The 26,272-nt window shown below is 53.4% G+C and overlaps 2 protein-coding genes across 5 annotated transcripts in view; one reads left to right on the forward strand and one right to left on the reverse strand.

Annotated features, from left to right (window-relative positions):
• The window catches only part of RNF123 (ring finger protein 123), a 51,396-nt gene that overhangs the window by 1,449 nt on the left and 23,675 nt on the right, over window positions 1–26,272 (reverse strand). For all 4 annotated transcript variants that reach the window (XM_068158013.1, XM_068158010.1, XM_068158011.1 and 1 more), the window contains exons 27-35: window positions 24,747–24,924; window positions 23,703–23,777; window positions 23,218–23,305; window positions 22,870–22,957; window positions 22,655–22,739; window positions 15,207–15,346; window positions 14,423–14,611; window positions 13,556–13,631; window positions 11,890–11,974 (exon numbers count right to left, since the gene is read on the reverse strand). In XM_068158013.1, the coding sequence (XP_068014114.1) occupies window positions 11,890–11,974; window positions 13,556–13,631; window positions 14,423–14,611; window positions 15,207–15,346; window positions 22,655–22,739; window positions 22,870–22,957; window positions 23,218–23,305; window positions 23,703–23,777; window positions 24,747–24,924 (1,004 nt within the window). The remainder of the gene's footprint in view (window positions 1–11,889; window positions 11,975–13,555; window positions 13,632–14,422; window positions 14,612–15,206; window positions 15,347–22,654; window positions 22,740–22,869; window positions 22,958–23,217; window positions 23,306–23,702; window positions 23,778–24,746; window positions 24,925–26,272) is intronic.
• On the forward strand, window positions 1,045–4,075 carry AMIGO3 (adhesion molecule with Ig like domain 3). Its single transcript, XM_068158020.1, has one exon. The coding sequence runs from the start codon at window positions 1,560–1,562 to the stop codon at window positions 3,219–3,221; it is 1,662 nt and encodes a 553-aa protein (XP_068014121.1). The 5' UTR covers window positions 1,045–1,559; the 3' UTR covers window positions 3,222–4,075.

The following is a 26,272-nucleotide window of genomic DNA, read 5'->3' on the forward strand; positions in this document are numbered from 1 at the left end:
CCTGCTCAAATGCAGTCGAAGGGCAGCAGCCATCCTCCTCTGCCGCCCCCAGCACAGCGGCTCCAGGGATCGATACGGTGCATTAGCACTTGCTGAGGCTGCAGCCCTTGCCTGGTGAGCCCAGCGAGCTGCAAGGCAGCTGAAGCAGGCAGCACCATTCTCGCTTCATAGCACCACAAAGGTGAAGGGAGAGCTGCTGCAGCAGTTGCCTCATGCCGGGGGCTGTGCTCCCTACACCAAGGGACAGCCCAGGGTGTCCCCAGGGCAAGAGTCTGCTCGACAAGGCAGGAAGGAGTAGTCATGCCTGTCCCTAGCTTCAAACAGCAGCAGGGACAGATGAAGGGCATCTTAACAGGCATCTTCATCAGGCACCAGTGCTGTGGCACTCGGCAAGACACAGTGCTGGCTCCACAGCTGGCCCTCAGGCAAGCAGAACAGGGAAGCAACCTGGCTACACAGGCTGAGCCTGGGCCGGGGTGCAGGGGGTTAACAGCCCCTTGACTTGCCGCAGCTGCAGGAGCCAAATGAGCTATTTTGCTGCCCTAATGGAAACCAATTCCCCAGCCCGCCTTTCCACTTCCACTAACTGGATAATGACATTCCTGGGCATCCTGTCCTTCACCCTGTAGCAACCCCTCCCTGCAGCACCCCCTCCGCCTTGGGGTGAGCCAGAGGATCGTTGCCATCTCATGCAGGGGTTGGTGACGATGAGTGGGTGCTGAGCACCGAGGCAGGAAGGGGATGATGAGCATCCCTGCTCTCAGACTGGGTGCAGGATGGGCCACGATGGGCTCCCAGAAGTGACGAGGGGGCGGGTTTATTACAGCATCCTGCCGGAGGCTGGGCAGCGGTGGAGCAGCCAGCACAGCCCTGCTCTGTCGCCTTACAGCTTCCAGCCGCTCCAGGCTGTGCCTCTCCAGCGGGAGGGACAGCAGCTGCACACCGGTAAGGTCGGAGGGTTGGTGAAGTGGTTCTGAGCACCCCTGGGGAAAAGCCACCACGCAAGGCTGGTGCCGGCTGTGCATCGCCCTGCCCACTAAGAGGACAACCACGGCCACAGCCACCACCGCGGCCACCACTCCCCACGCCAGGACCAATGGGATCCTGCCCGGCCCACAGGCTGGGCATTGCCAGCACGGTCATAAATAGGGGCAGGAGAGGGACCGCGCTCCCGCAGCGAGCTCCGCTCCCGGGGAGATGCTGCTGTCCAGGAGGGAGGCGGATGGTGCTCACCAGAGATCGGAGCATGGGGATGCTGAGCCGTGAGAAACTTCGTGCTCCAGGGACGCGCGGCAGTGGAAGACTGCAAGGCGCTCGCCGAGCCCGCAGCACAGCCCTGCACCTCCGGAGCGCCTCAGAGCCCTGACGGCAGACGCCAGCGCCCACCCCACGGCACTCGGGTGCTGGGGAGCTCACGGCAGCCAGAGCAGAGCACAGGTACGAGCAGCCACGCTGGGGCACGGCAGAGCTGGGCAGGGTGATGCTACCCTTGAACTCTTTTCAAGCCCCACGGCTGGAATCGGGATCCTGTTTTGCGGGGTGCAAAGGGGCATCTGTGCATGCTTGGTAGGACCTCTCTACCAAGGCAGCACAGAGGGAGAGAGGGCAGGACCGCGGCACGCTTCCTCTCACACCCTGTCGAGCTGTGCTGTGCTGCTGAGCTGCACAGGAGGCACCTGCCCGGCACAATGTCCCGACAGGCACCCACAGATCTGCTCTGGCCTCAGGTGATGAAGCTGGTGGTGCTGCTGCTGTTCCAGCCGTGTGCCCACGGCCACGCTCCCCACACCTCCCCACTGCCCCGCAGCTGCCCCACTGCCTGCATCTGCACCTCTGACCTGCTCAGCTGCAGCCGGCAGACGCTGCAGCGCGTGCCCCGGGCGCTGCCACCCACTGCCACCACACTGGACCTCAGTCACAATGCCCTCACCCAGCTCCACGACCGCTGGCTGGCCGCCCTCCCACACCTCGAGGCCCTCCACATCAGCCACAATCAGATCAAGGACCTTTCTCCGCAGGCTTTCCACAATGCTTCCTACCTGCGGCACCTCGACATGTCCTCCAACCGCCTGCACGCCGTTGAGACGCACTACTTCGACGCGCTGGTGAGCCTGGAGGAGCTGCTGCTCTACAACAACCGCATCACACGAGTGGATGAAAATGCCTTCACCAAGCTGAGTGGCCTGCGGAAAGTCTACCTGAGCTGGAACAACCTGACCACCTTTCCCTTCCACTCGGTTCAGGGGCTGGGCAACTACAGCCTCCGCACGCTGGACCTCTCCTCCAACAGCCTGAGCAGCATCCCCGTGGAGGAGCTGGCAGCTCTGCCTGAAAACATCAGGAACGGCTTGTACCTGCACAACAACCCTGTGAGGTGCAGCTGCCCGCTCTACCTGATGCTCCAGCACTGGAAGCAGCGAGGTTTCAGCTCCGTGAAGGATTTCTTTGAGGAGCACACCTGCAAGGTGTCTGACGACGTGCCCCGCTCCTTGATCAAGTTCCTCAAATACAACCACATGTTTGAGAACTGCTCAGCGGGCCCTGAAGACACCCACCCTGTGCCCTCCCCCGTGATGGTGGGCCAGACCCTCCTGCTCACCTGCAACACCAGCCTGCCAGCCTTGGCCACCACCTACATGTGGATCTCTCCTCACCACGAGCCGATCAAACACCCAGGGAACAGCAACCGCTCCCTGGAGGTTTACCGCAACGGCAGCCTGAAGATCACCGCAGCCAAGCCCTGGCACTCGGGGGTCTACGTGGGCTTGGCCATCCACAACCCCCGCAATTTCAGCAGGCTGTGTGAAGTCAATGTGACGGTGCACTACCCCAAGCCGGACGGGGAGACCTTCAGCACCGGCCTCACGACGCTGCTGGGGTGCATCGTGAGCCTGGTGCTTGTGATCATCTACTTGTACCTCACCCCCTGCCGCTGCCTGAGCTGCTGCAAGAAGCCAGCTCCTCTCAGCCCCCCGCAGGAGTGCAGCGCTCAGTCCTCCATCCTCAGCACCACTCCCCCTGCCACCGATGGCCCAAACCGCAAGGCCAGCGCCACCAAGCACGTGGTCTTCCTCGAGCCTGTCAGGGAGACGCAGAACGGCAAGATCCGCCTGGCCCTCGGAGAGGACCTCCCTGACCCCAAGCACCCCAAGGTCTTGCAGCTCAAGTCAGACTCGGAGTCCATCAGCTCTGTCTTTTCAGACACCCCCATTGTGTCATAGTGGAGCAGAGCTGGGAGCAGAGCCAGAGCCTCCTGAGAGCTGCTCTCCTCCACTGCTGCTAGAGGCAGGATTGTTGGGCACCCTGAATTCCCAGCTTCGGCCAATACCCACAAGGGTGATCAGCATCACCCACAGCTGCTTCAGCCATGAGCTCCACTGGCAGGGGGGAAGTTGGTGCCTGGCAAGAGCTCTTTGCATAAGCCGCTGGCAACAGCCTTGTTGGCACAGGGGTGACACTGACAAACCCAGCATACCTGAGGAACCCCCACTTCCTTCAGGCAGCCAAACTACCTAACAGTGACTCTGGGACCAGTGGTCTGCCATGGACCAGGCATATGAGACGCAACCTGGTGCCACTTTAACAGATCCCCCAGCCAAGAATAACTGTGATAAGTGGGGTACTGTCTTCACCCTTGCCAGGACCTCCAGAGATGGCAATGCCACTATCTCCCAGCCTGTGCCACTGTGGCTGGGAGCAGGGGCAACATGACCCCATTGCAAGGGATGAACATACCCCATCCTTGAACAAGGCCACACAGGAGGGATGGAGCTCAGCACCCAACCAGCCATGCAGCCAAATAAACATGACAAGCTTTTGCTCCCCAAGAAGCTGTAAATAGTCAAGGCAGGACTAGGTGCCATGGCACAGCGCCTGGCCCGCATTGCTCAGAGCTCTCTGTGCCACCAAGGACACAGAGGGCTCGGCTGCACCACCCTCCTTCGCTGCTTCTCCTTGAGGCGGACAAACGCGCTGCTAAAGCACAGCTATTTAGGCGGTAATCTAATCACAGCCTATCGATAAATGTGAGTAATCCTCTCCTGGGTCGTAATTCTCTAGTTACACTGGAATAAAAAATGACTATTTTTTTAAGCTCATGCTGGGCTGAGTGTCTCCTTGCCCTTGCAGGGCAGCAGTGTGCAGCCACCCTGCAGCCCACGGGTGCAGGGGTGGGGGCTGAGGGAGCCCTGAATTCCTGCTGGCCTAGCACACAGAGCCAGGTGATTCACACCAGGCTCGCGGGGTCTGTTCTCATGAGTGTGAGGGTGGACTCAGCGAGGGGGTTAAATGTGCTGAGACAGAGCTAGTAGCCTGGGGCTGCTGCAAGAGGAGCATCCAGTGGCTTCTTACTGGGAGGGCAGGTCTCCAAAGTGATGCCTGGGAGTGGGGAAGGAGCAGCACCAACAGACAGAAGGGCATATCCAGGGCTCAAAAGGAACAAGCAGGATTGAGATGCGTGGGACAGCAATTCTGAGGAGACCCACTCAGGATGGCACTGGCCCTATCTTTGGCTGAATTCCAGTACCCTCTGTAGTCAGAGTACCCTTTTCACTGGACATCTGCATTGCCTTCCCCAGCACCCAGCTTTGCATTGCCCTGGCACAGAGAGTAGGTCTGCCCTCTGTGCCTGATGCTTCTGAGAGATAAGGGTGTCCCCCACATCTGCTGGCCATCATCACCTGCAGCATAGGGGGTACCAGCATGCTGCTGTCACCTGCAGCATAGGGGATGCCAGAGCCATGGGGCTTGCAGGAACATTGCTCAGACACAGTGGAAGCAGAACCAGTGGGGACCAGGACCCCTCACAGACCTTCCCCACAACCTGCAGCCTCCAATGGCCATGTGCTCCAGCCCCAAGATCTGCTAGAGGGAGATGAAAGTCCCTGCAGCATTGGAACAGTGCTAGCACCCAGCCTTCAACTTTTCCAGCCGGGAAACAAGCAGCTGTTTTCCCAGCAAGGTGTCAACCTTACCCAAAATATTTGTCAGAACTCCTCCTCCAAGCAAGGAGGAGAGAGCATTTGGGAGAGCAGCTCTCTTGGGACAAGCAGAGCCTCCTAGTGCCCTTCCCGACGCCGACCTTGAGCACAGCTTCATGAGGTACGTGCCCTGCCGCCGCGCAGCCCGCGGCCGCCGCTGGCTGCAGAAGATGGGATGAGGAGCGACAGGCTCCGGCGGGGTGAGGAGGGACCGGCCCCGGCGGGACGCGGAGCGACAGGGCCCCGCCGGGATGCGCCCTGGCTGCCCGCGCCCGCCGCTGCCGGCCCTGTCGTCTCGCCTCAGCGCAGCGCTGCTGACGAGCCCTGGACGCCGAGCCGGCCGTGCCGGGCTGCTGCCGGCGGGTGCCGAGGCGCTTCAGCGTGGGATGGACAGGTGCGTGGCACCCTACCCCCTGCGGATGCAGCTGAGGATCCCGAGTTTGAATTTGCCTTGGTATTGCCTAGAAAAGAGACCCAGCTGACAGGGCCCAGGTCCAAATTTGGCAAGGTCATTGCCCCAAGTCTGCTGAGATGGTGCTGAGCCCATGCTGGAGCACATGCCACATCTAAGTGCCACATCTTCCCCCAGAAAGAAAGGTGAAGTGTTGCTCCAGGCTCCAGCACCTGGAGTGGGTGCTACTCACCCACTGCTTTGCTGCTGTTGTCCTCATAGGTCTCCTCACAAGCCCTCTCCAGTGCAAACACTGGCTTCCCATGCATTAATGCTCCTGCAAACCAGCATCCTCAGCTGAGGCTGACGACTGAAGCTCAGGGAAAACTCAGGACAACTTGGGAGTGTGAGAAAAGTTCCCAAGGGCCTCTCCAGGAACATACCAGAGAGAAACCCAGGAGAGCTCCTTTAGGCTGGCTGCAATTCTCCTATCCCTGCAGGAAGGCTGAGCCCCACTATGCCAGGGACAGCACATCTGAGGTTCCCCACTGCCTTTACCCAGGAAAATCCTGCTGCTGTATTTCACACCTCTCTGCTGTTCAGAACAGACCCCACATGACAGTGCTGCTCCAGCAAGCAAGGCGAGGCCATCTGAACTGTTGAAGCAGTTCATTAAGTAGCCTGAAAAGCAAACTGCCTCAGGAAGGAACAACCTACCCAGGAGTACAGCCTCCCTGACGGGCAGGAGTTGGGAAATACAATGAATGGTCCTTGAGGAATCCACTGTCCTCTCTCAGCTGCCATCTGCACCATTACAGCCCCTGCTTTGACTCTGTAGGGTGAAGCAATGTGTCAGCACAAAGCATGGCATCCCTGGTACATAGGGACCTGTGTCTGCACATGGCAGGATAAGGACCAGCTTTGAGGACCGGTCTCCAGTGTTGACTCCTGTCTCCCCAGCACTTCATATATTAGACAGGACAACATGGGCACACTGAATGCCAGTCCCTTCCTGTCCTCCTGCCACCAGGGCTGGACACACAATGTCCATCTCTGACCCTGGATCCTTCCCTTATGATCACAGTTTCCCAAAGAGTTTGAAGTAGGAAAGCCTGGTGCTGCCTAGCATCAAGCCTACTCCTGCTTCCCACTGTGTGCCTGACAGCCCCAAGGGACTGGGAGAACCCAGCCTTGGCAGTGCCCCTGCCCAGGATGCAGTGCTCAGAGCTGGCAGCTTGTAGAAAGATCAGTAAGGTCAGACTCTGCTTGCAGTTACAAAACCTAGGTCTGAGCTACTCATTTCCCCATGCTCTGGCTCATGCTCATCCCAAAGTGTTATGCCTGCAAGGCTTGAGCACCACTCATTTTCTGAGCTTTCAGAGCAAGGCAGGAAGGATTCCTTTAGACTCAGTGGTCCATGAAATCTCTACTCCTGCACCTTTGTCCATGACAGCTCATTCATCAATATGTGTTAAGGAAGCATTGAGTGTTTAAGTGATCAGTCATTAGTGTTCCAGGGGACTGCAGAGACGCTGTGTCCAGCAGGGACCAGCCAAGTCCCCAGGGTCCCAGCAGTGACTCAAATATGCAGATGGATGGTCCTGATGAGTTTAGCAATCTGCAGACTGGGATCTTCTGTGACTTCTCCAGTGGAGGTGTGCCCCAAACCATCTTGCAATTGGAATAGAGTTTGCTTAGCCTGCCCCAGCTCCCCAGCCTCGTGCTTCCTCACCTTCCTACTCACCAGCGTGCTACTTCTCCCAGGGAACTTTCTCCCTCCTGCCAGTCCATCCCTCTGCCCCCATCTGCACTGTGCAGAGGAGAGCCAGCCAGAATTACCCCAACATCATGTCAGCTCAGTGCTTCTCCTCCTGGCAGGTCCTGCTGGGTTGTACTCAGCATTCCAATGGCACAGTGTGGTTGTTTCCAGCCCAGGAACCCTGTTCTCTGCTCTGCTGGCTGCTACCACCACGGTCCTGCTGACCACAGTGCTCTTACCTCCATTCCCTCCATCTTTCAGGCAGAAGTCCCTGGGAGACAAACCTTGAAAGCTGCTTAGGTCTTTTCTTGTACAGTTGCAATGCAGGCAAGTTTCCTGGCTCCTTGCACATGCCCTAACCCTCCAGACTCACACTGCAGGCATCAGTCACAGGCAGGTCTGGGGATTGCACTGCCTGACCTCACTCCCCCTGCCTCGAAGGGCATGACATCCATGAGGCACAGGGGAAACACTACATGGCTCATCTCGGCTCTAGGATGGCCACTGACTGTGCCCAAAGCCTGTTCCAACCTGTGTGTCCAGTACTAATGACAACATGCCCTCACCAGGGACCAACAGCCTCACCTTTGGGCCTCACCCCTTCCCCTGCTGCTTGCTCTTGTCAGGATCCTTACAGAAGCTCTGGCCAACGTTGCTCCATTAGCTCACTCCAAAGAACAGAATATCTGCTCAATTATTTAGCAAAGAAGGGAAGATACCAGATGAAGGCAGCCAGGGTCTCTGGCGCAGACCCAGCAATTCAACCCAACTCCTGGCTCAGCCTGTCAGATCCTGCCTTCCCTCTCCTCCTCCCAAAGCCAGGGCTCAGTCCTTAGGGCCTTCAAACAAGCAGTGCATGGGCATCCCTGCTCCTCATCCTTTCTGCAGGGAAGACTCCCTGAACAAAGGTGCTGCCCAACTGCTGTCAGACCTGAGGTCTGGGAGGGGAAATCACATGAGGAGGTCTGAGCAGTCCCAAAACACCACAGAGGCCAAAATAGTTTTAAACCAAGTGAGACAGCCAGAGCCAGGCCACCCCACTCTTGCCTGCAGACAAGGTTTAGCTCCCCCTTTGCAAGCCCTCAAGCAACAGGCAGCTGCTGTACTGGGAAATAGGGCAACTGCCACACTCCTGTCTGGGAACTCTGCTGAAGGACTCCAGCTTGAGCTAGGATCTCCCCATCTGTATTCTGCACTAATTCTGCTCTACCCATTTGCAAAGTTTGTTACATGCAGTGAGGCAGCTGAGCCATGAAATCCCCAGGCCCTGCTACAGAGATCAGTAAGGCCAGACAAGGTGGGCACTGAAGCTCTGGTTCACCACAGCAGCACCAGCAGTCCTGCCAGACCCCATGAGGAAATGCTTTTCTTCCCTCTCAGAAGCACAGCCAGACACCAAGGTGTACGACATATCAGCTGCCTCATCATATCCCAGCCTGGGCACCGTTCCCTTTTCTTGTGCTTAAGGGCTCTGATGCCAGGAGTCCACAGCAAGAGGACTTGCTGAATGTCCTGTGCTGGGCCAGGAGCAGCCAAGGCATCCAGCTGCATCCTGATAACACAGCTGGATGAGTCGGTGGGGCCCTGACTCTCCTTACTCCCACCCTTCCCAGCTAGAACCTTTTGACCCTATTCCTCATGACCTCATTCCTTCCCAGCCAGATGAACCCATCCTTTGCAGCACCTTCCAACCAAGTGCCTGGCACAGCATCAGCTCTCTGGGTTAGAGGCAACCAGAAAAACTGCAGCCAAGGTCCTGTCCCCTGTCTTCATCCTCTTGGGCAGAACCTCCTCACTGGGTAACAGTGTGTGTCCCAGGTAATTCCCACAGAGAAGCTCCTGTGTGCAAATGTGGGTTGGATAATCTCTCTCTGTTAGAGCTTGCTGGCAATCTAGGAGTTACCAAATAGGACCTGGAAGAAATTTCACTGAGCCAGTTGTTGCTGACCTTCCTGGGCTTTGGGAGACTGTGGGGAGGACACCCCTATGGGGCTCTGCTTGCCTCAGCCACACCTCACCATCCTCAGCACCCTGCAGCTTTGGCACCAAGAAACTTGCACTCAGGACCAAGCCACAACTGGACCCCTGAGGAACAGAAAGGCAGTAGAAAAGCCACTGTGTTTCCTCTCAGATCCGCTCTTTCTCTCCATCCCACCCCTGTTTGCTACTTTGCAGGGAGCAGAACCACTCTGTAAGCAAGTACAACACCTGCACCACGGTCTTCAATTCAGAGGGTGGCTGGCTGGCTGGTTTTTCCCTTCCCATGAAGTATGTTGCCTGTGGCCATGCTGATCTCTACCATCAGGCTGCCCATCCCTTCTGTCTGGGTGGTGGTAGAGGGTCGCCAAGTCATCAGCCTCAGCTTTTTTGTCTTGATTGACCTCAATGTCTCCCTAGCAACATTTCCTTGCCTTTTATAGATCAGTGATGTATCAAACCACAGACTTAGTGCAGGGCTTTGCAAAATCACATTGGAGCATTTTGGTTTATAGGCATTTTTCTCTGGGCTTCCTCCTCTTCCACCTTGTGCTTCTCCTGCTCAGCTAGGTTCACCATAAGGACACAATGCTTTTCTCACATCATTCCCCTGGTTTGTACTTATTTCTGCTTTCCAGTGCCCAAGGAGGTGACTACAAAGCCCTTGAAGATCAGTTGGAGTCTTGCCACTTCCCAACCACACACCACAGGATATGGCACCTCTGGTTGGAGGCTGCACAGCCTGCTGCCGCCCAAGGCGTGAAGGATGTGTTGGCAGAGAGGGGACACTGCCACTTGGTAATGTACAGCCCCAATGTCACAGCCCCTGTGACACTGGTTTCACCAGCCCACAGCTCAAATGGCTTTTCAGGTAAAGGAGACATAGTCTGGAAGCTTTCTGTCTCCCCAGGACTCCCTGCAGGCCAGGAAGGATGTGAGTGTTATCACAGCATCTTCCCAGCACTCTTCAGAGTTTGCTAAATTGAGGGCCAGAGAAAGAGCTTTATCCCCATTTAACTCTACAAGTCACCTGGCCTGGGACAGATGTTCAAGGAACAGGGAGCCAGAGAAGGACTTGTCATCCTGGCATGCAGGGAACTGCTTTATCACTTCCCATCCAGGAAGAAGTGTCTAGCTGTGACATGAAATTCATGGTATTTGGCCTTTCCACAGAGCAGAATTCTGGGGGTGAGTAAAATCCACTGCTGCTCACAGTCCAGACAGGCCACTGATGAATGACCTTGTGCTAAGCTCCTGGCACTGTTGCACTTAGGGCTGTGAGACTGGTGCAGCAGCCACGGGAGGCAGGATATAATTAGATATATTTGTGTGTATCTTGAGTCCTTGAAAGAAGAAGCTGAAAGACTGGCTGCAGGGCTGAGCTGCTTGGCCAGATGGGGCTCTGCTCTCTGCAAAGCCAGAGACTATCATGTTCTCCAAACATGAAAGCAAGCAGGATGTGCAGTGCAGACAGAAGAGCTCCATCTCCCTCAGCATCCTACAAGGCATAGTGGCCAGATAAGACCTATGAATGACACCAGGAGAGGGCAAAGGCAGAGCTGCAGAGGATGTCAGAATAAGCCTGTTTGCAGGTCTGAGCAGAGAGACATAAACTGGTAGATCAGCTGTGGCTTTGCCCAGCCACATTACTCCCCCAGTGCTGCCTCTTTGAACAGCTGGTTACCATAAACACAGGGAGATGCTCTTCATCCAAAAATCAGTATCACTTAAGTGGCTGGATAAGATGTGTCTCAACCCTGTGCCTCCCCAAGACGTGTCCAGAGTGAAGGAGCTTTAACAAACTCCCTTGCATCCATTGTTGTGTGTTACAGCACTTTGCCTAGGTCAGCACATGTGGAGTTCACCGCCTTGGAGAGCAGCTGTCCTGCCAGAGAGAGTGCCAGACCCCATCCTGGGGAGGAAGGTGCACATGTGCTGACAGCACAGCACCTTAGAGCTGCCTCTCACCCGGACTTTTCTGCATCACAGGAAGGAATTTGGCACCTGTGACCGTTTTAGGCTGTGCCTTTGAGAAGGGACAGTTGCTGGAACACTCTGGCTGAATGTTTTGAAAACACTCAGACATTCTAAAGGAATTTCATTGGTAGGTAGGTAAAATGCAACTTCAAGTTTTAGTTCAGTTTGAGTCTCTGTCTCAGTTCCAGTCTGCTCTGTCTTTTCAGCCTGTCTGCTTCTGCCTCTGAGCAACAGCTGCTGGAGCTAACTTTGAGAGATAACAGATAGGAAAAAAACTAATCCTTGCATGCACTTTGAGCTAACAGAAATTTTCCTCCTTAATAATCACCTTTTCTCTCTCTCTAACCCTTCTGGGGAAAAAGGGAGGTAGGGGGAGAGAGGGGGTACAGGGGGGGAACCCTCCTCTGGCTGGAGGAGGGAGTTTTGTTCTGTATTACTTTCTTTGCCGTGTATTTCTGTCTATATTGTGTATATACCCACTGCATCTCATCCTGCTTGTAAATATAGCTCATATTTCATCTTTGCTTCTCCAACTGAGTTAGCTGGGGTTTCTCTGTGGGGGAGGGAGAACTGAACTTTCTCTCACCACCACAGCACCCTGCAGTAGCACTGGGATGAAGCTGCTGCAGAGGCATGTGTCTCCTTAGCTCTTAACCTACTCCATGCACATCTGCCTCACCTCCTTTGGTCCCCACACACTCACATCACTCCTGCAACACCTTCCACAGCACTGGCTAAACAATGTCAGTGGCCAAAGCAATGCCATGTGTAACAACTCTGTGCTTTGACAGTCAAAAGCCACTCACCCCTGAACATCAGTGTCCACGAGCAGCCGGACCAGGATGCCTGTCACAGCCACAAGGATTGGGTAATGGTCCACACTCTCCAGCCCTATGGAGGCAAGAGGGAAAGATAGAGCCACTGCCACCACACAGGCAGAGCAGGGTGGCACCATTGCTTCCAGACATGGTGACAGCACAGCCCAGGAGGTAGGAATCATGACTTGGGCCCTCCAGTGGGTCTCTGGGTTTTGTTAAGGACAGAGGACTAATGGGAACCCCAGACTCAGCCCCTGCCTCTTCTAAACCTCAGGAGAAGGTGGTCTGTGCCCTCCTAAGCAGGCAGGGAAATCCAGCTTCTATATGGGAAATACAGGATGTGCCTAACACAGCATGTGGAGCCAGTCTCTGCTACCAGGCTGCCCATGGTCATCTCCACCAGGAGGGGCACTGATGTTGCTGGGAATGGGCTCCCCCAGCCGTTCAGTGCTCCTTTACTCAATGCAGAGCATGGCAACAAAGTCTGCTACCTGAAATGCAATCTGTCTAGGGCTCTGAGCCTTTCAAACAGCTCTCACCTTACCTGTGCCAGATAAGCAACTAGCAAAATACGTCTCCCCACCCTAGCACAGCATAGCTGCCACTTCCACCACACACAGCCAGACCTGTGCATTTGCTACCTCATGAGGGCAGAGATCCTGGAGGGAACAAGAGGTGATGGCTAGACAGAGGCTGAGGAAGAACATTAATCCCAGAATGTATAGGGGTTGAAGGGGGCCTCTGGAGATCTTGTCCAACCCCCCTGACAGAGCAGGCTCACCTTCAGCTGCCTGGCCAGTGTCCAGGCTGGTTTTGAATGACTCCAGAGACAGAGACTCCACCACCTCTCTGGGAAGCACATTTCAGTGCTCCATCACCCTGAAAGTTCCTCCTTATGCTTAGATGAAACTTCCTGTGTTGAAGTTTGTGTCCATTACCTTTTGCTCTGTCACTGGGCTGGCCCCATCCTCCTGACACAGGCCCTTTAAGTATTTATAAGGAGTGATAATGTCCCCCTTCAGTTTTCTCTTCTCTAGGCTTAAAAGTGTCAAGTCCCTCAGCCTTTCTTCAAAAATCAGATGTTCTAGTCCCCTAATCAACTTTGTAGCCCTTTGTTGTACCCTCTCAAGCAATTGCTTGTCCTTCTTGAACCAGAAAGCCCAGAAATGGACACAATACTCCAGATAAGGCCAATGCAGAAGGGGAGGATAACCTCCCTTGACTCCTCTTGACGCACTCCAGGATGCCACTGGCCGTCTTGGCCACAAGGACACGTTGCTGGCTCTTGGTCATCCTGTTGTCCACCAGGATCCCCAGGTATTTTTTCACAGAGCTTCTTTACAGGTTCATGTCTAATGCTCATGTCTACCTGGAGGATTTGCATGGCTTCTGAAAACTGCACTGCTGGGGCAGCCTGCCAGGGATATGGCAGGCCTGAGGTCTGACCAGAGGATCATAGAAGCATTTTGGTTGGAAAGGACCTCTAAGGTTATTGAGTCCCAAACCCTCAATCTAAGACCACCATGGCCATTAAACTATATCCCAGAGTGCCACCTCACACACCTCTGTGCTGGCTTTCAGTACAAGCCACCCCACAGTTCCCCTCCAGCACGTTGTCAATGGAGAGGGGCAGAGAGCTGAAGCAAGGACTCACCTGGCAGGCGGAGGTTGACCACTCTGTCAAACAAGTTCCTTTCAGCTGTCACCCGGTTCAGCACCTGGTTCAAGAGCTGTGCAGGGAATGCAGAGAGGTTTTCCTAATATCAAACCTGAATCTCCCCGGCACAACTTGAGGCTGACCCCCACCTTGCCCCAACCTCCTTTCAAGTAGTCATAGAAGGTGATGAGGTCTCCCCTCAGCCTCTTCTTCTGAAGACTAACCAACCCCAGTTCCCCCAGCTGTTCCTCATAAGACTTGTGTTCAAAGCCCTCCACCAGATTAGTTGCTCTTCTTTGAAGCTTAGAATAGAATAGAATAGAATAGAATAGAATAGAATAGAATAGAATAGAATAGACCAGATTGGAAAAGACCTTTGAGATCGAGTCCAACCTATCATCCAACACCATCTAATCAACTAAACCATGGCACCAAGCACCCCATCCAGTCTCTTTCTAAACACCTCCAGTGATGGTGACTCCACCACCTCCCTGGGCAGCACATTCCAATGGCCAATCACTCTTTCTGTGAAGAACTTTTTCCTAATACCCAGCCTAAACCTCCCCTGGCACAGCTTGAGACTGTGTCCTCTTGTTCTGGTGCTGGTTGCCTGGGAGAAGAGACCAGCCCCCACCTGGCTAAAACCTCCCTTCAGGTAGTTGTAGACAGCAATAAGGTCTGCCCTGAGTCTCCTCTTCTCCAGGCTAAGCAACCCCAGCTCCCTCCTTAGGACTCCCTAGGAGCCCTAAGTACTACAGGTTTGCAGCAGGATCCCCCACTTCAGAGCACACCTGAGGAACAGGCCGAGGGTCCCCCAGAGGCCCTTCAGAGGATGCTGCCTCACACCCTGCTGAGGGACGGTACCTGGGCAAGCCTCCGAAGCAGCAGCTCCGAGGAGGGGCGACTCCAGTCGAGGAAGATCTCCGGTGCCAGCGTGACAGTCATCTCCAGCACCCTCAGCAAGCTCACCGACAGGTCGAAGCAGGTGGCGCACACCTTCAGCTGCCGGCTGTCCACGAAGTTCCTCTCCAGGCGCTCTGCTGCCTGCTGGATCTGCCAGGCAAGGGAGATGGAGAGAGGGGACGAGTTCAAGCCTCATGGTAGTCTAGGCATGCACTAAAATGGTGCTTCTGCTGTGTTGGGAGGTGCACAAGAACTCTGTGCACCAAGAAATACAGAGGAACTTGCAGGGAGATCTTGAACAGTCATTTGTGTGGATGGTTTTTGAGATGTAGATTAATATACAACAAACAATAGATATGCTGGGTTTTGAGCCAAGGCTGTAATTCAGCTGAGAGGCTTGTTATAGTACAAATGAAGGTAAGAGTAAAACTGCCTCTCTTCTCTTCGATAGGTTGGACTTGATGATCTCAAAGGTCTTTTCCAACCTGGTTAATTCTATGCTATGCTATGCTATGCTATGCTATGCTGTGCTATTCTATTCCTACAACTTTTCTGACCTTCCTTCCAGGTCTTTGTTGGGCCCTGTAGCAGCACCAGTGGAAACAAGCTGCCCCTTCCCAAAAGGCAGGCTGCAACTCCCAACCCAGCTCAGCCCCCACACGTGCCAGGGAACCACCGCACACCCAGCCCTGTGTGTAGGACATGGGCATCCATCCAGTGGCACAGCCCTGGGTGGTACACTCACCTCCTGGATCATGCCAATGAACTCAGAGAAAGCCCAGTTCAGCTGGTTGAGGACACTGTTGAGGAAGCTGGGGGCCAGGTCACGGTCGCTGCGGAGCAGGTCTGCCATGTGCCGCTGCAGCAAGGTGGAGGGACATGGCTCTGAAACCAGACAGTGACAGCTTCAGTGGCCTGGTCCCAGAGTGCCCATGGGTGGGGGGCAAAGGCAGTCTGGGAGCCCCATCTTGGCCTTGGTAAATGTTAGCTTGTGTCTTACAGTAAACAGTGGTGGCAGGGCACTGGGAGGCAGGGTGCAAGGACTATTCTGAGCAGCGCTCTCGCCTGTTGGGCCTCCGAGCAGTTCTTTGCAATGCCAGCCTGAATTAGCCAGGGAAGTGCCCTGCATGCCCACTGCTGTCCCTGTGCAAAGAAGCACTGCCCTGCAGCTCTGCATCCCTCCCACTCAGCTCTGCAGAAGCCCAGGGTCAGCTCAGCAGTGACTGCTCCTGATACCAGTGTGGCAGCAGCTGCCTGCAGCCAGCACAGCCACCCCGGCCTCCTCTGCCTGTGCCCATCTGCCTGCATCCAGGGAGGAAGGTACTTAATAAATTCCACTCCTGAGAGGCTTCTGCATGGAGCCATGACTGGCTTTGTCCCCACAGGCTCAGGCAGAGACGTCTGTGCCCCCTGGCCAGGTTCAGCCCCAGCACAGATGCATCCCTGGGGGTTGTGGCATCTTGTTCACTATCAAGAGCACAGATGGGGGCAGCAGGGAAACACAGCCAAGGCTGCATGGGGCACCAGCCCCCATGGACAGGCAGGGAAAGGAAAGGGGCACAAATGGCATGGATGCTTCTCACCAGCAGAAGGACCTACTGTTGTTCGGTGAGAGGCTTACAAAAGCATTCCACACTATGATGGAAGGGCTGTCAGAGTTCAAACCACAGGCTAAAATCCAGGGCTTGGAGGAAGAGACTTGAGCAGATTTACCCAATAGAGGGGGCAAAGACAATCTAAGTACATTTCCTTCTACTAAAAGCTATCGGTAGGAGCCAGCGAAAACTCTGTCAGCACCAGCACTGTGGTGCCCAGAGGAACAAGCTGTGCTGTGACTGCAGAAGGGCTTGCAGAAGGGGTGGCAGCCTGCTTGAAAGCCTAGCATGGGCAAAGGAAACATCACATCCCTAGGGACTGAGGAGCGAGGCACAACTACAGGCATGTTGCAAGCTGGAACTAGCAAAGCCAGAGAGGGGTGGCAGGACACCATCAGCTCCAATGGGAACAGGACAAATCATCCTGTAAATACCCACTAGCAAGTACAATGAGCAGCTGCTGCTGGAGGACGAGTGCTGATGTCTCAGTGCATAAGCACTCCAGGCAGGCCAGCACGCTAGCTTTGATCCTGCCTAAAAGCACATCTTCAGGAAGGATTTCATCACAGCAAACATCTTTGATGATGTACTCCTACCCACAAGTGCTTTCCCAGCCCTTGGCTACGCATGGCTCAAGGACTGCCCAAGCCAGACATCCTTTGTGGATTTCTTGCCCAGGGTCCCCTGAAACTGTGTAAGTCTTCAGCACTGAAGGTGTGCTGGAGCAGCATTTCAAAGCTCAGCTGTGTGGTAAGAGGAATCTGGATAAGAGCTTGGCTCCTATTTGCTTTATTTGACAATACTTATTCTCTGCAACCCCCTCCAGGTGGGAGAGACAGCAAGATGCTTCTCTTCAGTCACCTCTTACAGCTAGCCATGATTTCAGACCTTTATGATAGCCTTTCCAACAGGAACAGCTCCAGCCTGTGCAGTTTCTCACACAGAAACTGTCATGTCTCTGTCCTGTTGGCCATCCCTCCCTGAGCCTTGCCAGCTCTCCCAGATTTGATTTGGAGAGGTGGAATCAGAAGTGCACTCAGCACCCAGACCATAAGCATGCAGCAGATCTGCACCAAGGCACAAAGTGGTTTGGTTTTGTTCTGTTATCCTTTCTTCATAATTGCTGCTGTGTAATTTGCTCCTCTGACTGGGCACCAAGCTGCTGTTTGCCAGGAGATTACAGCAGGGTGACAGTTCAAGCATAACCCTTTTACAGGAATTCCAGCTCAAGATCTTCATGAATTTGCTGGTTGCAAGGCACAAGTGGAGAAGCCCAGGAGTCCACACTCGCTGTCTTCTCTGTCAGCAATGGTCAATGGGGCACAGCACACCCTTACCAATTTGGGGATGACAACAAACAGGCTTTGTCTGGTGTGCTAGAGCCAGCCTCAGGAACTTCAGCATGATCAGATTTTTTTTCCCCCTAGTCCTCAACAAGAAGGATACAAACCTGCATCTGGGATAGAACAACCCCACATACCACACCTGGATAGGAAACAAGGGTCTAAAAAGGCATTTTGTAGGATGCCAGCTTGAACAGGAGACAGGTGAGAGCTCTTGCTACAGCTGAGAGACAGGTGGTGGTAGGAGGGTGTCTTCAGCAGCTCAAGGAAAGGTGCCACCCCTTTGTTTGGCCCTGGGGAGGTCAGACTTGAAATACCAGGGCTCTTTTCTCAGAAGGGTGCACAGACAGGTCCTGAGCCCACCCTGCAATCCTCTCTCTAAAGGCCATGCTTACCTCACAGCCTACTGATTTAAAATCTCATTTTCCCTTTGCATTCACTGCTCTACACCTGGCAATGCCAACCCCCCCAGCTTTTCTCTGCCAGTCACTCAGAACTGGGCAGGGCTGTTCACAGGGTTCAGCTTCTGTCTTATCTCCCCCCACTACCTCCTCTCAACGTGTAAAACGTGCTTTTTATTGAAACTGCTGACCCATTAGCTCTGAAGCAGCTCTAGGCAAGGATGAGCTCTGAGGGCTGTCCTGCTGGGCTGCTGCCAAAGCCTCTTTTACCAACACTTCAAGTCAGGATGGATCTCAACATGAACTGCCCAGCCAAAGCCTCCCTCATTTGAAGGCAGCTTTGGCTGTTTGAAGGATAGTCTTATGCTTGTAATAACTTGCTCTATCCTGACTTTTAGCCAATGACTACTTCCTCATGCTCTTTTTCCAATAAGTGCTATGAATTTGCTCCAAACCTCCAATTCTAGGTTCCTAAATGCCATCCCTGCTGCTGGCAAAGACTGTGTCCCTTTCCAAAAGCATTCAAAAGTGGTGCCCCTGGTCAAACTTCTCCACAGTTATGTACATTCTTTTGAGGTTTTTAAGCTAAACCTCTGGGGGAAGAGAGGACCCCCTAGGCTTTTGCTGCTCCCAAGAGGATTTTGAAAACAGCATAAGGAACCAGCCCTAAAATACAACAAAAGCAGCTCTGTCCCTTACAGGAGCTCCCAGAAGAGGTTCTTCTCAGGGCAGTCATTAATGGTATTCAGAAACCTAGCCCTGATGTTGTGTTCACCTTCATTTGCAAGATGATCACCTTTGCTGAGGCAATTCCATCCACCTCCTTCGTGTCCCAGTTACCACTGGGACCTGCCTCCTGGTTAACAACACAGCCCTGCTACTTGCCACCTCCAGCAGGGACCTCACTTCACAGGGAGGCTGTGAATACTCTCTGAGATGGTAATTTTCTTGATCCTGGCACAGCGTGTCATTACAGCTTCTACAACTTGTAACTCCCTAATGCAAAAGCCACTCAATCTTGGCTTAGCCTTCATCCTGACAGATAAAGCTCAGTCATTGGAACAGAGATCAGTGGTTTTCCAAGGCCAGAAATGACGACCTCAAACACATTTAATGTGGGCAACAGAGCAAGGCCCCAAGCGGCTACAGTTACATCCGATGTTTCCACAACAGAAACTGCCCCGCCATAAGCAGAACAGTCAGAGGGGTGGGTCTAGGTGGGTGGGAAGCAATGAATAAAAACACAGAGGCCTTTAGGGAGATTATTAGGCAGCCAGAAAGCCCCAGTGCTACAGCAAGCACTTGGGTTGAAAGGTTCACTCAGAGCAGGATGAAGTGAAGACGCTCAGTTAAAACGCAAAAGGTAAAGCGAATACAACCAAACACGGGCAGCGGTTGGTGAAAACAAGGAGAAGAGGGGGGACAGAGGGAAGAGACATAAAAGCAACACCCATGGCAGAGTATGCTACGTGCCAAGTTTCTTCAACAACAGGGAAAAAAAATCTAGTAATGATTAAAAGCAAATAGTAATGGGGGAAAGTCTAACAGCAGCAGAGGCACACTCACAGGGAGTTAAAAATTCATAAAGCAGACACCGTGGAAGCCTTCAATAAGTGCTCCTACCAGATAACTGTAAAGCAGAAGCACCTTCAGTAAGTGTTTCCTCTAGATAATTGTGAAGAAGTAGGGTCATGTACTTTCCTCACTGGAAGATAATGATGTAGTTTCTAGTCTGCTAATGAGCCAGGAAGATTTCTAACAGGGCGGTTTCTGAGATTTCTTGGTCAGCAGCCCAAGAGGGGCTTTGGAGGCTGCAGCTTTTACAGCAGAGCTGGAGCACAGGGAAGGATAGTCTGGAATGGACCAGGCTGAGAAGCAAAGCAGCTCCACCCAACACTCATCTCATTAGAGGATCCACGTGTAGATGGATGTGCAACAGCTGCTGCCCAGTGGTGATCAAACAGCATTGAAAGAGGGAAGCTGGGGATGCAGTGATCAATGTCACCAGCAAACTGTGTCTGCTCAGAGATGTTTGACCAATGGGAACATTGCAGGGTGAGGCAGGGGGAAGAGGCATCCAGGGGAGGAGAGATCAACAAGGTTGAGTGCAAGGCACCAGGACACCCCAGTATGGGCCTGGGACTTGCACATTCCTCCAAAGCAAAGTGCTGGCCAAGAGGCTGATGCAAGTTTTGGCTCCATGATCAGCAGATGAAGGAGGCATTCCAGTCAGCATGACACTAGAATCTCTAGAGCTGCTAAAAACATAGGAAGGGTGAACACCAGGACTCACAGAAAAGCAACCCCCTCTTTGAAGATGATACAGAGGCTGCTCTTTCTTTTCACCATTAAAAGGGACCAAGAAGTGAGTTTACTCTAGCACACAAGCACTTTTGAAGAATAAAATACTGTAATGCACAGAGTTTGACCTAGCAGAGAAAGGCAGAGCAGCAGTAGAGGACACAAGATGAGGTTAGGTACATTCCCATCAGAACAAGTGAGGGATTTAATTCTGAGGGTGAGCAACCACCATCAGAAGGGCTTGGACAGTTCAACTGCAACCAGCTGATGCTTTTAGTGTTGTCAGATCAAGACAGGATTTCTCCCTGAAAGACCTCTTGAGCTCAGATAATTTGCTGGATTTGGAAAGGGGCCATGGGTGAATTCTCTGGCCCACATTGCACAACAGCTCAGCTAGATGATCTCATGGTGCCATCCACCTAACCACCACCGCTTGATGGATGTGTGGGCAGAAGGCCTAGGGCAGTGGAGCTCTGCACTGCAACCTGAAGCCACCCTGCAGCTCAATAAAAGCAAGACAAGGCTAGGCCTGGCACAGGGCCACCGCTGCTGCTCACCATGTGCGTGCCATAACAGCACCCAGCCTTGCCTACAAACCGTGATGAAAGCAAAACAAGTTCCTACAGCAGCCACCGACCAGAACTGCCCCCACCTCTGAACACAGCCCTCATCTGCATTCAGAAGCCAAGCTGCAGAGCTGTTTGGTGCCAGGAGGGCTAAGAAACAACTCAGGGAGCAAGCAGGAACACATGTGGCCTTTCTGAGCCTTTTCCCCTCCCTGGGCAAACCCAGGCAGCCAGCTTGTTGCTCACCACCAGTGAGCACAAGTAAGAGGCAGAGTAGGAGACCAGGTGGTCTGTGCTCTACCATGGATTATTGCGAGGTGCATTCCCAAAAAGGGACAAGCCTGCAGCACCAGAGAGGAGGCTTTTGACCACACTCCCTTCAGACTGGCCTGCAGAAGCAGACCCAGACAAACAGGGATTTCCTTCAGCTCAGCAGTTTGCTCTTTGTCCCCCTCAGTACTTAAACTGCAACAAGGTGACAAGTGATGGGTGGGAAGGTGGCAGGAGAGTCACCTACTCCTTCCCTGGGCAGCATCTCAAGGATACCTCTGAGTCCCCTGTCCCTCTTCAATTAAATCAACATTCATTATTGATTTGGCTGTAACTTAAAATAGCAACCCCAGGAGCAAATCCCCAGCAGCCAGCCCAGCCCACTCCAGGCTCAGACTGTGCGGAGCCACCAGCAGACAGGAAGGCCTCAAAAGCTGAGGAGCTCTGCTCCTGCCCCAGAGCTCCCTGGAATGCAGGGTGCTTGGTCACAACCCTGTGGGATTGGTGGCAGCCACTCTATGGCCTGTTTGTGCATTAGGAGGATGAGAGGTTCCTCCTTCATGTGTACCAGGGCTTCCCCATTTCCCTCCAAGGATGAGAGGAACACAAGGCTGGCACAGCCTGCAGCAGAGCTCTGAACCCAGAGGGAGCTCTGATAAACCTGGTGCAAGAGAGTGGTTCCATGGCACAGCCTCAGTGACTGCCATGTGGGCACTCACCTGCCTGGAATCTCCCAGGGATGTAACTGAGAAAAAACCATCACTGTGTGAAGCCCTCTGCCCCCTAAAGAAGGGTCTCTCTAGACAGAAGAGGGGAAGGAGGGAGCTCTCTAAATCTACTTCACCAGACAAGAGGGGGTCACACAACAAACTTACTCTGGAAACTAGCAATAGAGAGATCTCCTGGGCACCCACAGGCAGTAGAGAGAAAGAGAACAAAAGTGCTGTTAACACAGACACCAACACCAGTCAGGGCTCAGAGCACACCTCCACATGCTGCCTGCTCATGTCAGGCTGCAACACCCTCTGTCCCCATCCCTGTGCAGCTCTTCAGGAGCAAGGTCTGGCACAAAGCCTTATGCACAGGACAGAGGGGTCAGGACTGTACTCAGACAGACCTAAACTCTGCAAGGGTGAAGCTGGGGACACGTTCTTCAGCTCAAGAAAAGTAACCTGTCCTCCACGTGTCCTTCTCAGACACAACAGAGCTGAGGAATCCCTTGGTTCTATTACAGTGCAGAGAATGAAAGGCAGGACAGGCTCTACCAGGCTCCAAGAGAGATGCCTGGTTAAAACACCCTCTGCTTGCAAGCTTCTCCAGTGCCCTGCCTCCTTGGGTGCCCACTCCCTCTCACTGCTTGGCACCCCTGCCAACTCCACCCCACAGCAGCAGCTCACCACAGACATCAGAGAGCACTCTCCCAGGCTCAAATTTTGGGGTGAAGCTCTGACTAAGAATGCAGCCTCAGGCCTCTTTCCCTTGAAGAGCAGAACCCCTCCCCTCGATGGACCTAACCCAGCACCCAAGAGAGTCACCAGCCAGTGCAGAGAGGCTGGGGATGTCCAGAAAAGGAAATGTTTGCTGCAAAGATAAGGTCTAGATACTTGGCCAGGATCCCCCTACTTCAGCAGCCATCTCACTAGATGGTCTGGCCCATAGTAGGGAAGAGGCCAGTAGTTCCTCATCATCCCAAGTGCCCATTCCCTGCCCCACTCACTCTGCAGGCTGGGAAGGCTGGCATCCTCAGGCTTGGTCTTCAGCAGGTGTGGAAGCCGTGTGTATCTGTACCCAAAGCCACAGCCCTGGAAAAAAGAGATAAGGAAAGATCTTAGAGGCTGGAAAACAATTGGGTTTTGCTACTATGGGAAAGTGGAATGCTCAGTGTCCAACCAGCCTCAGATGCTGAGAGAGGCAGGGATGCAGGATGCTCACCCGCCAGAGCCTGACAAGAATCCAGTTGGTCTGTGCCCAGGGTCGCTGCTCATAGGGAGCCAGGAGGTTCTTCATCATGGAGATCCGCCTGCCAGACAAGGATGTGGCTCAGCCCAAAGGGTTTAGGGATAGGGGATCAAATAGGACACACAGCAGGACTGATGGAGCTGAGGCAGAGCAAAGCCACTGGTGTAAGGATGATAGAAAGCTCCCAAATCAACTCCAGCACCCTGATGCAGCTTCTGGACCCTCAGTGGTGCCTGGCACCCCACCTGGCAAGGCCCACCCAGCCTTGCCACCACCCCAGCCCTGCCCCAGCTCCCTGGGAACAGGCAGGGCAGCACTTACTGCTCTTCTGGGATCCTCTCTACAGCACGCAGCGAGTGCGGGTAGCAGACGTAGCTGGCCAGCGCCTGCATCAGGGAGTCCCGGATGTCTGGGGAGGAACGAGAAGGGTTGAGGCCAGGCACTCAAGGACACACAGCATAGCTGGGGGCACCTGCACACCAGAGGCTGCCAGGGACTGACTCTCAATTAGAGAGGCACACTATCCCAGCCAGTGTGGAGAATGTGTCTATGCTCAGACAGGTAAGGTGTAACCCCGGACTGGACATGCAAGCAGCTGGGACGTGAGTCCTGCTCTCAGAAGAGTATGCATCTGGCCCTGGCATAAGCAGAACACACCAGGCAAGGGCAGTGCCCAGCCTTCCTCTGTATGCAAAGGCACAGAGCACTCAACAGATTCAGCAGATAGATTCCCAGCCGCAGTGTGGTGAGCCACTGGCAGTGGGACTGGCCAGACCTGCACCATTATCACCTCAAAGCAGCATTACCTGTGCCCACGATCCTTGAGTCAGCAAAATGCTTGGCCAGGATGGCAGCGAGGCGCATCAGAGTCTCTTCGTAGCCTGCAAAGACAAGGAGGGAGCAGGGGTCATGCCAACAGCCTGATGGGCAGCCCTGTGGTCCCAGCATTCCTCTGGACATGGCATAGGCCATAGAATTCCTTCCTGCTACAGCCAGCAACAGCTTTGTGGTGTGTCTAGTTGTCACAACAGACTGCTGGAAAGCACATTCACCTCCAGCAGAGCCTCTCACCTCAGAGCCTGAAAGAGTTACTCAGGGAAAGAGGAAACCAGAGATGCCTGGTGCAGAAGATCCTGAGCAACACACAACACCTTAGATCCATGCAGAAAAGCCATGTCTAGCCTACAGCTCCTGAAGAAATCTGCTTCCATTCAATTCTGCTGCTACCTGAAGAGCAGGCACAGCTCTCAATAAAATGTGAACACTTTAGTTGTGCCTTGTTGGTGAGAACAGCAGCTCTTCTTACCTTTGCAGGCCCTGGAAAGCACATAACTAAGAGCTCAGTTAGCTAAGAGCTAGCCAGGAGAAGCACAGAACGTGCACAGAGAAAATCTATATAAAGACTCTTGGAATCAAGCAGGAGGTCATCTCTCTAAAACCCAGGGGAATTCGAAAGCAGTCCCAATTCCTGCATTCCTGACACACCTCACTCCACCCAGAAATCAGCAGGCAGTAGCACACACTGCTGGGGCAGTCACACCTTCCAGCATTCCTGGTACCTCTTTGGAAACAAAGTCCATAGCTGCCAGCACTTTTCACTATAGCCAACACTGTGACAGCTTCGGGCAAGGACTGGGCTCCCTGCCCAAGCTCAGCAACAGCCAGGGCTCACCAGTGGTACCTGCTCAAGGGACAGCACTCAGCACCTGCCCCACACCACACAGACAACATACTGGTGTAACACATCACAACCAGCAAAGGACACAGGAGAGATGATGCCCAGGCTACTGCTACTTTATCATAAGGATGTAGCTTGCTGTGGAATCAGCAAGGCTTCCCCAGTGCCTTACCTGGAAGTTCCTCCATGCTGTTTACAGGGCTGAAGTAGTTCTTGAGTGCACTGTAGCTGTTCATAGCCACACTGAGGTAGAACTCTGGCATGAAAGCAAAAAGGGAGCCTGTCCTGTCGCCGTGCTCGATGGTGCGGATGCACACTCGCAGCAGCCAATATATGTCCTGCATCTTCTCCTGGCCAGAGAGCACACAAGTCCCATTCAATTTCACCCAGCTTCAATTTGGAGAAACACAATAACCATCATGACAATTAGAAACATCTCCACCTCTGAGATGTTCCTCAGAACGCTGCTCTAAGTTTGTTAACCAGATCGGTGCCATTTGGTCTTATCATAGAGCCAGAGAAGCATCAGGTGGAAAGAACAGTCAGAGATTTCTACAGCAACTTCAGGCTCAGAGCATAACCATCACCAATGTGACATCAGATCAGCTATGGCTTTGTCCCACTGAGTCTTGAAGCCCTCCAAGAACTCCTCCTTAGTAGAGCATATCTGACCACACAGGCCTGATCACAAAAAAAGAGAGCCAGTTTTTATTCCAATTATCTGGGCTGAAGGAAAACAGACACTGGCAAACCCAGCATAAATCTGCTGCAAAGAAAGCTGCTCCTCTGTGAGAACTGAATGGGAACAGGCTGAAAGCTCAAACCAGCTTGGATCTCTGCAATAGGTGGCCACAGCCTTTTGGATTCTGCCAGCCATTCAACCAGAGGAACATTGGCCTCTCGCTTCTCACTGCAGAACTCAGGGTGTCCCAAATTAAAACCAGGACATTTAAGGGCATCTACAGAACTTTAAGCTATAAAAATCAGCACCAACAAAGCCACAGAAAGAGGAAATTGGGCTAGATGACCTTTAAAGGTCCCTTCCAACCTGAACAACTCTGTGAAATACTACTTCATATCCTGCAATAATGCCAAGAGCTATCTTAAGCAACAGCAATTTATATTAAAATAGATGGGGAAGAGTAGCACTTCTAATTAAGAAAAAAATTGAAGTCAGATGTGCAGACAAGTCAGCTGCTTAGTGGCTTTTCTGAAGCATGTTGCTGTGATGCAGAGAAAAAGGAACAACTTGTGCAATAACAATTCACTGCATTACTAAACTCAGCATGCACTCTGTCTACATGGGAACCAAGTGAAGAAGTAGACAACACCTGAAAAAAGCCTCTAGGTTTGGATCCTGCAGGTTTCAGGAAGAGCAGCACTAGTGAGACCTTCCTGTGTAGCACAGCACAGATCAGGGAAATGGTTCTCAGTAGCCTCTACCCTCTAGACATGCCCTGATAACTGAATCATCCTCTGAACTGCACCTTCTGTCTGTGGTACAGAGGCCTGATATTTCAAGAGAAAGCTCAGAACAGTCTGGGCCAACACTATGGGATCAAGTCATCCCTGAAGGTGTTCAAGAGGGGATTGGATGTGGCACTTGGTGCCATGGTCTAGTCATGAGGTCTGTGGTGACAGGTTGGACTCAATGATCTTTGAGGTCTCTTCCAATCTTGGTGATACTGTGAAGTCTGG

The sequence above is a fragment of the Melanerpes formicivorus genome, unplaced genomic scaffold (assembly GCF_026170545.1).
Source record: "Melanerpes formicivorus ecotype bairdi unplaced genomic scaffold, bMelFor1.0.p_v2 SCAF_38, whole genome shotgun sequence".
Lineage (NCBI taxonomy): Eukaryota > Metazoa > Chordata > Aves > Piciformes > Picidae > Melanerpes > Melanerpes formicivorus.

Excerpts from the sequence above, each read along its gene's own strand:
- AMIGO3 (XM_068158020.1), top strand. The coding sequence starts at position 1,560 with ATGCTTGGTAGGACCTCTCTACCAAGGCAGCACAGAGGGAGAGAGGGC.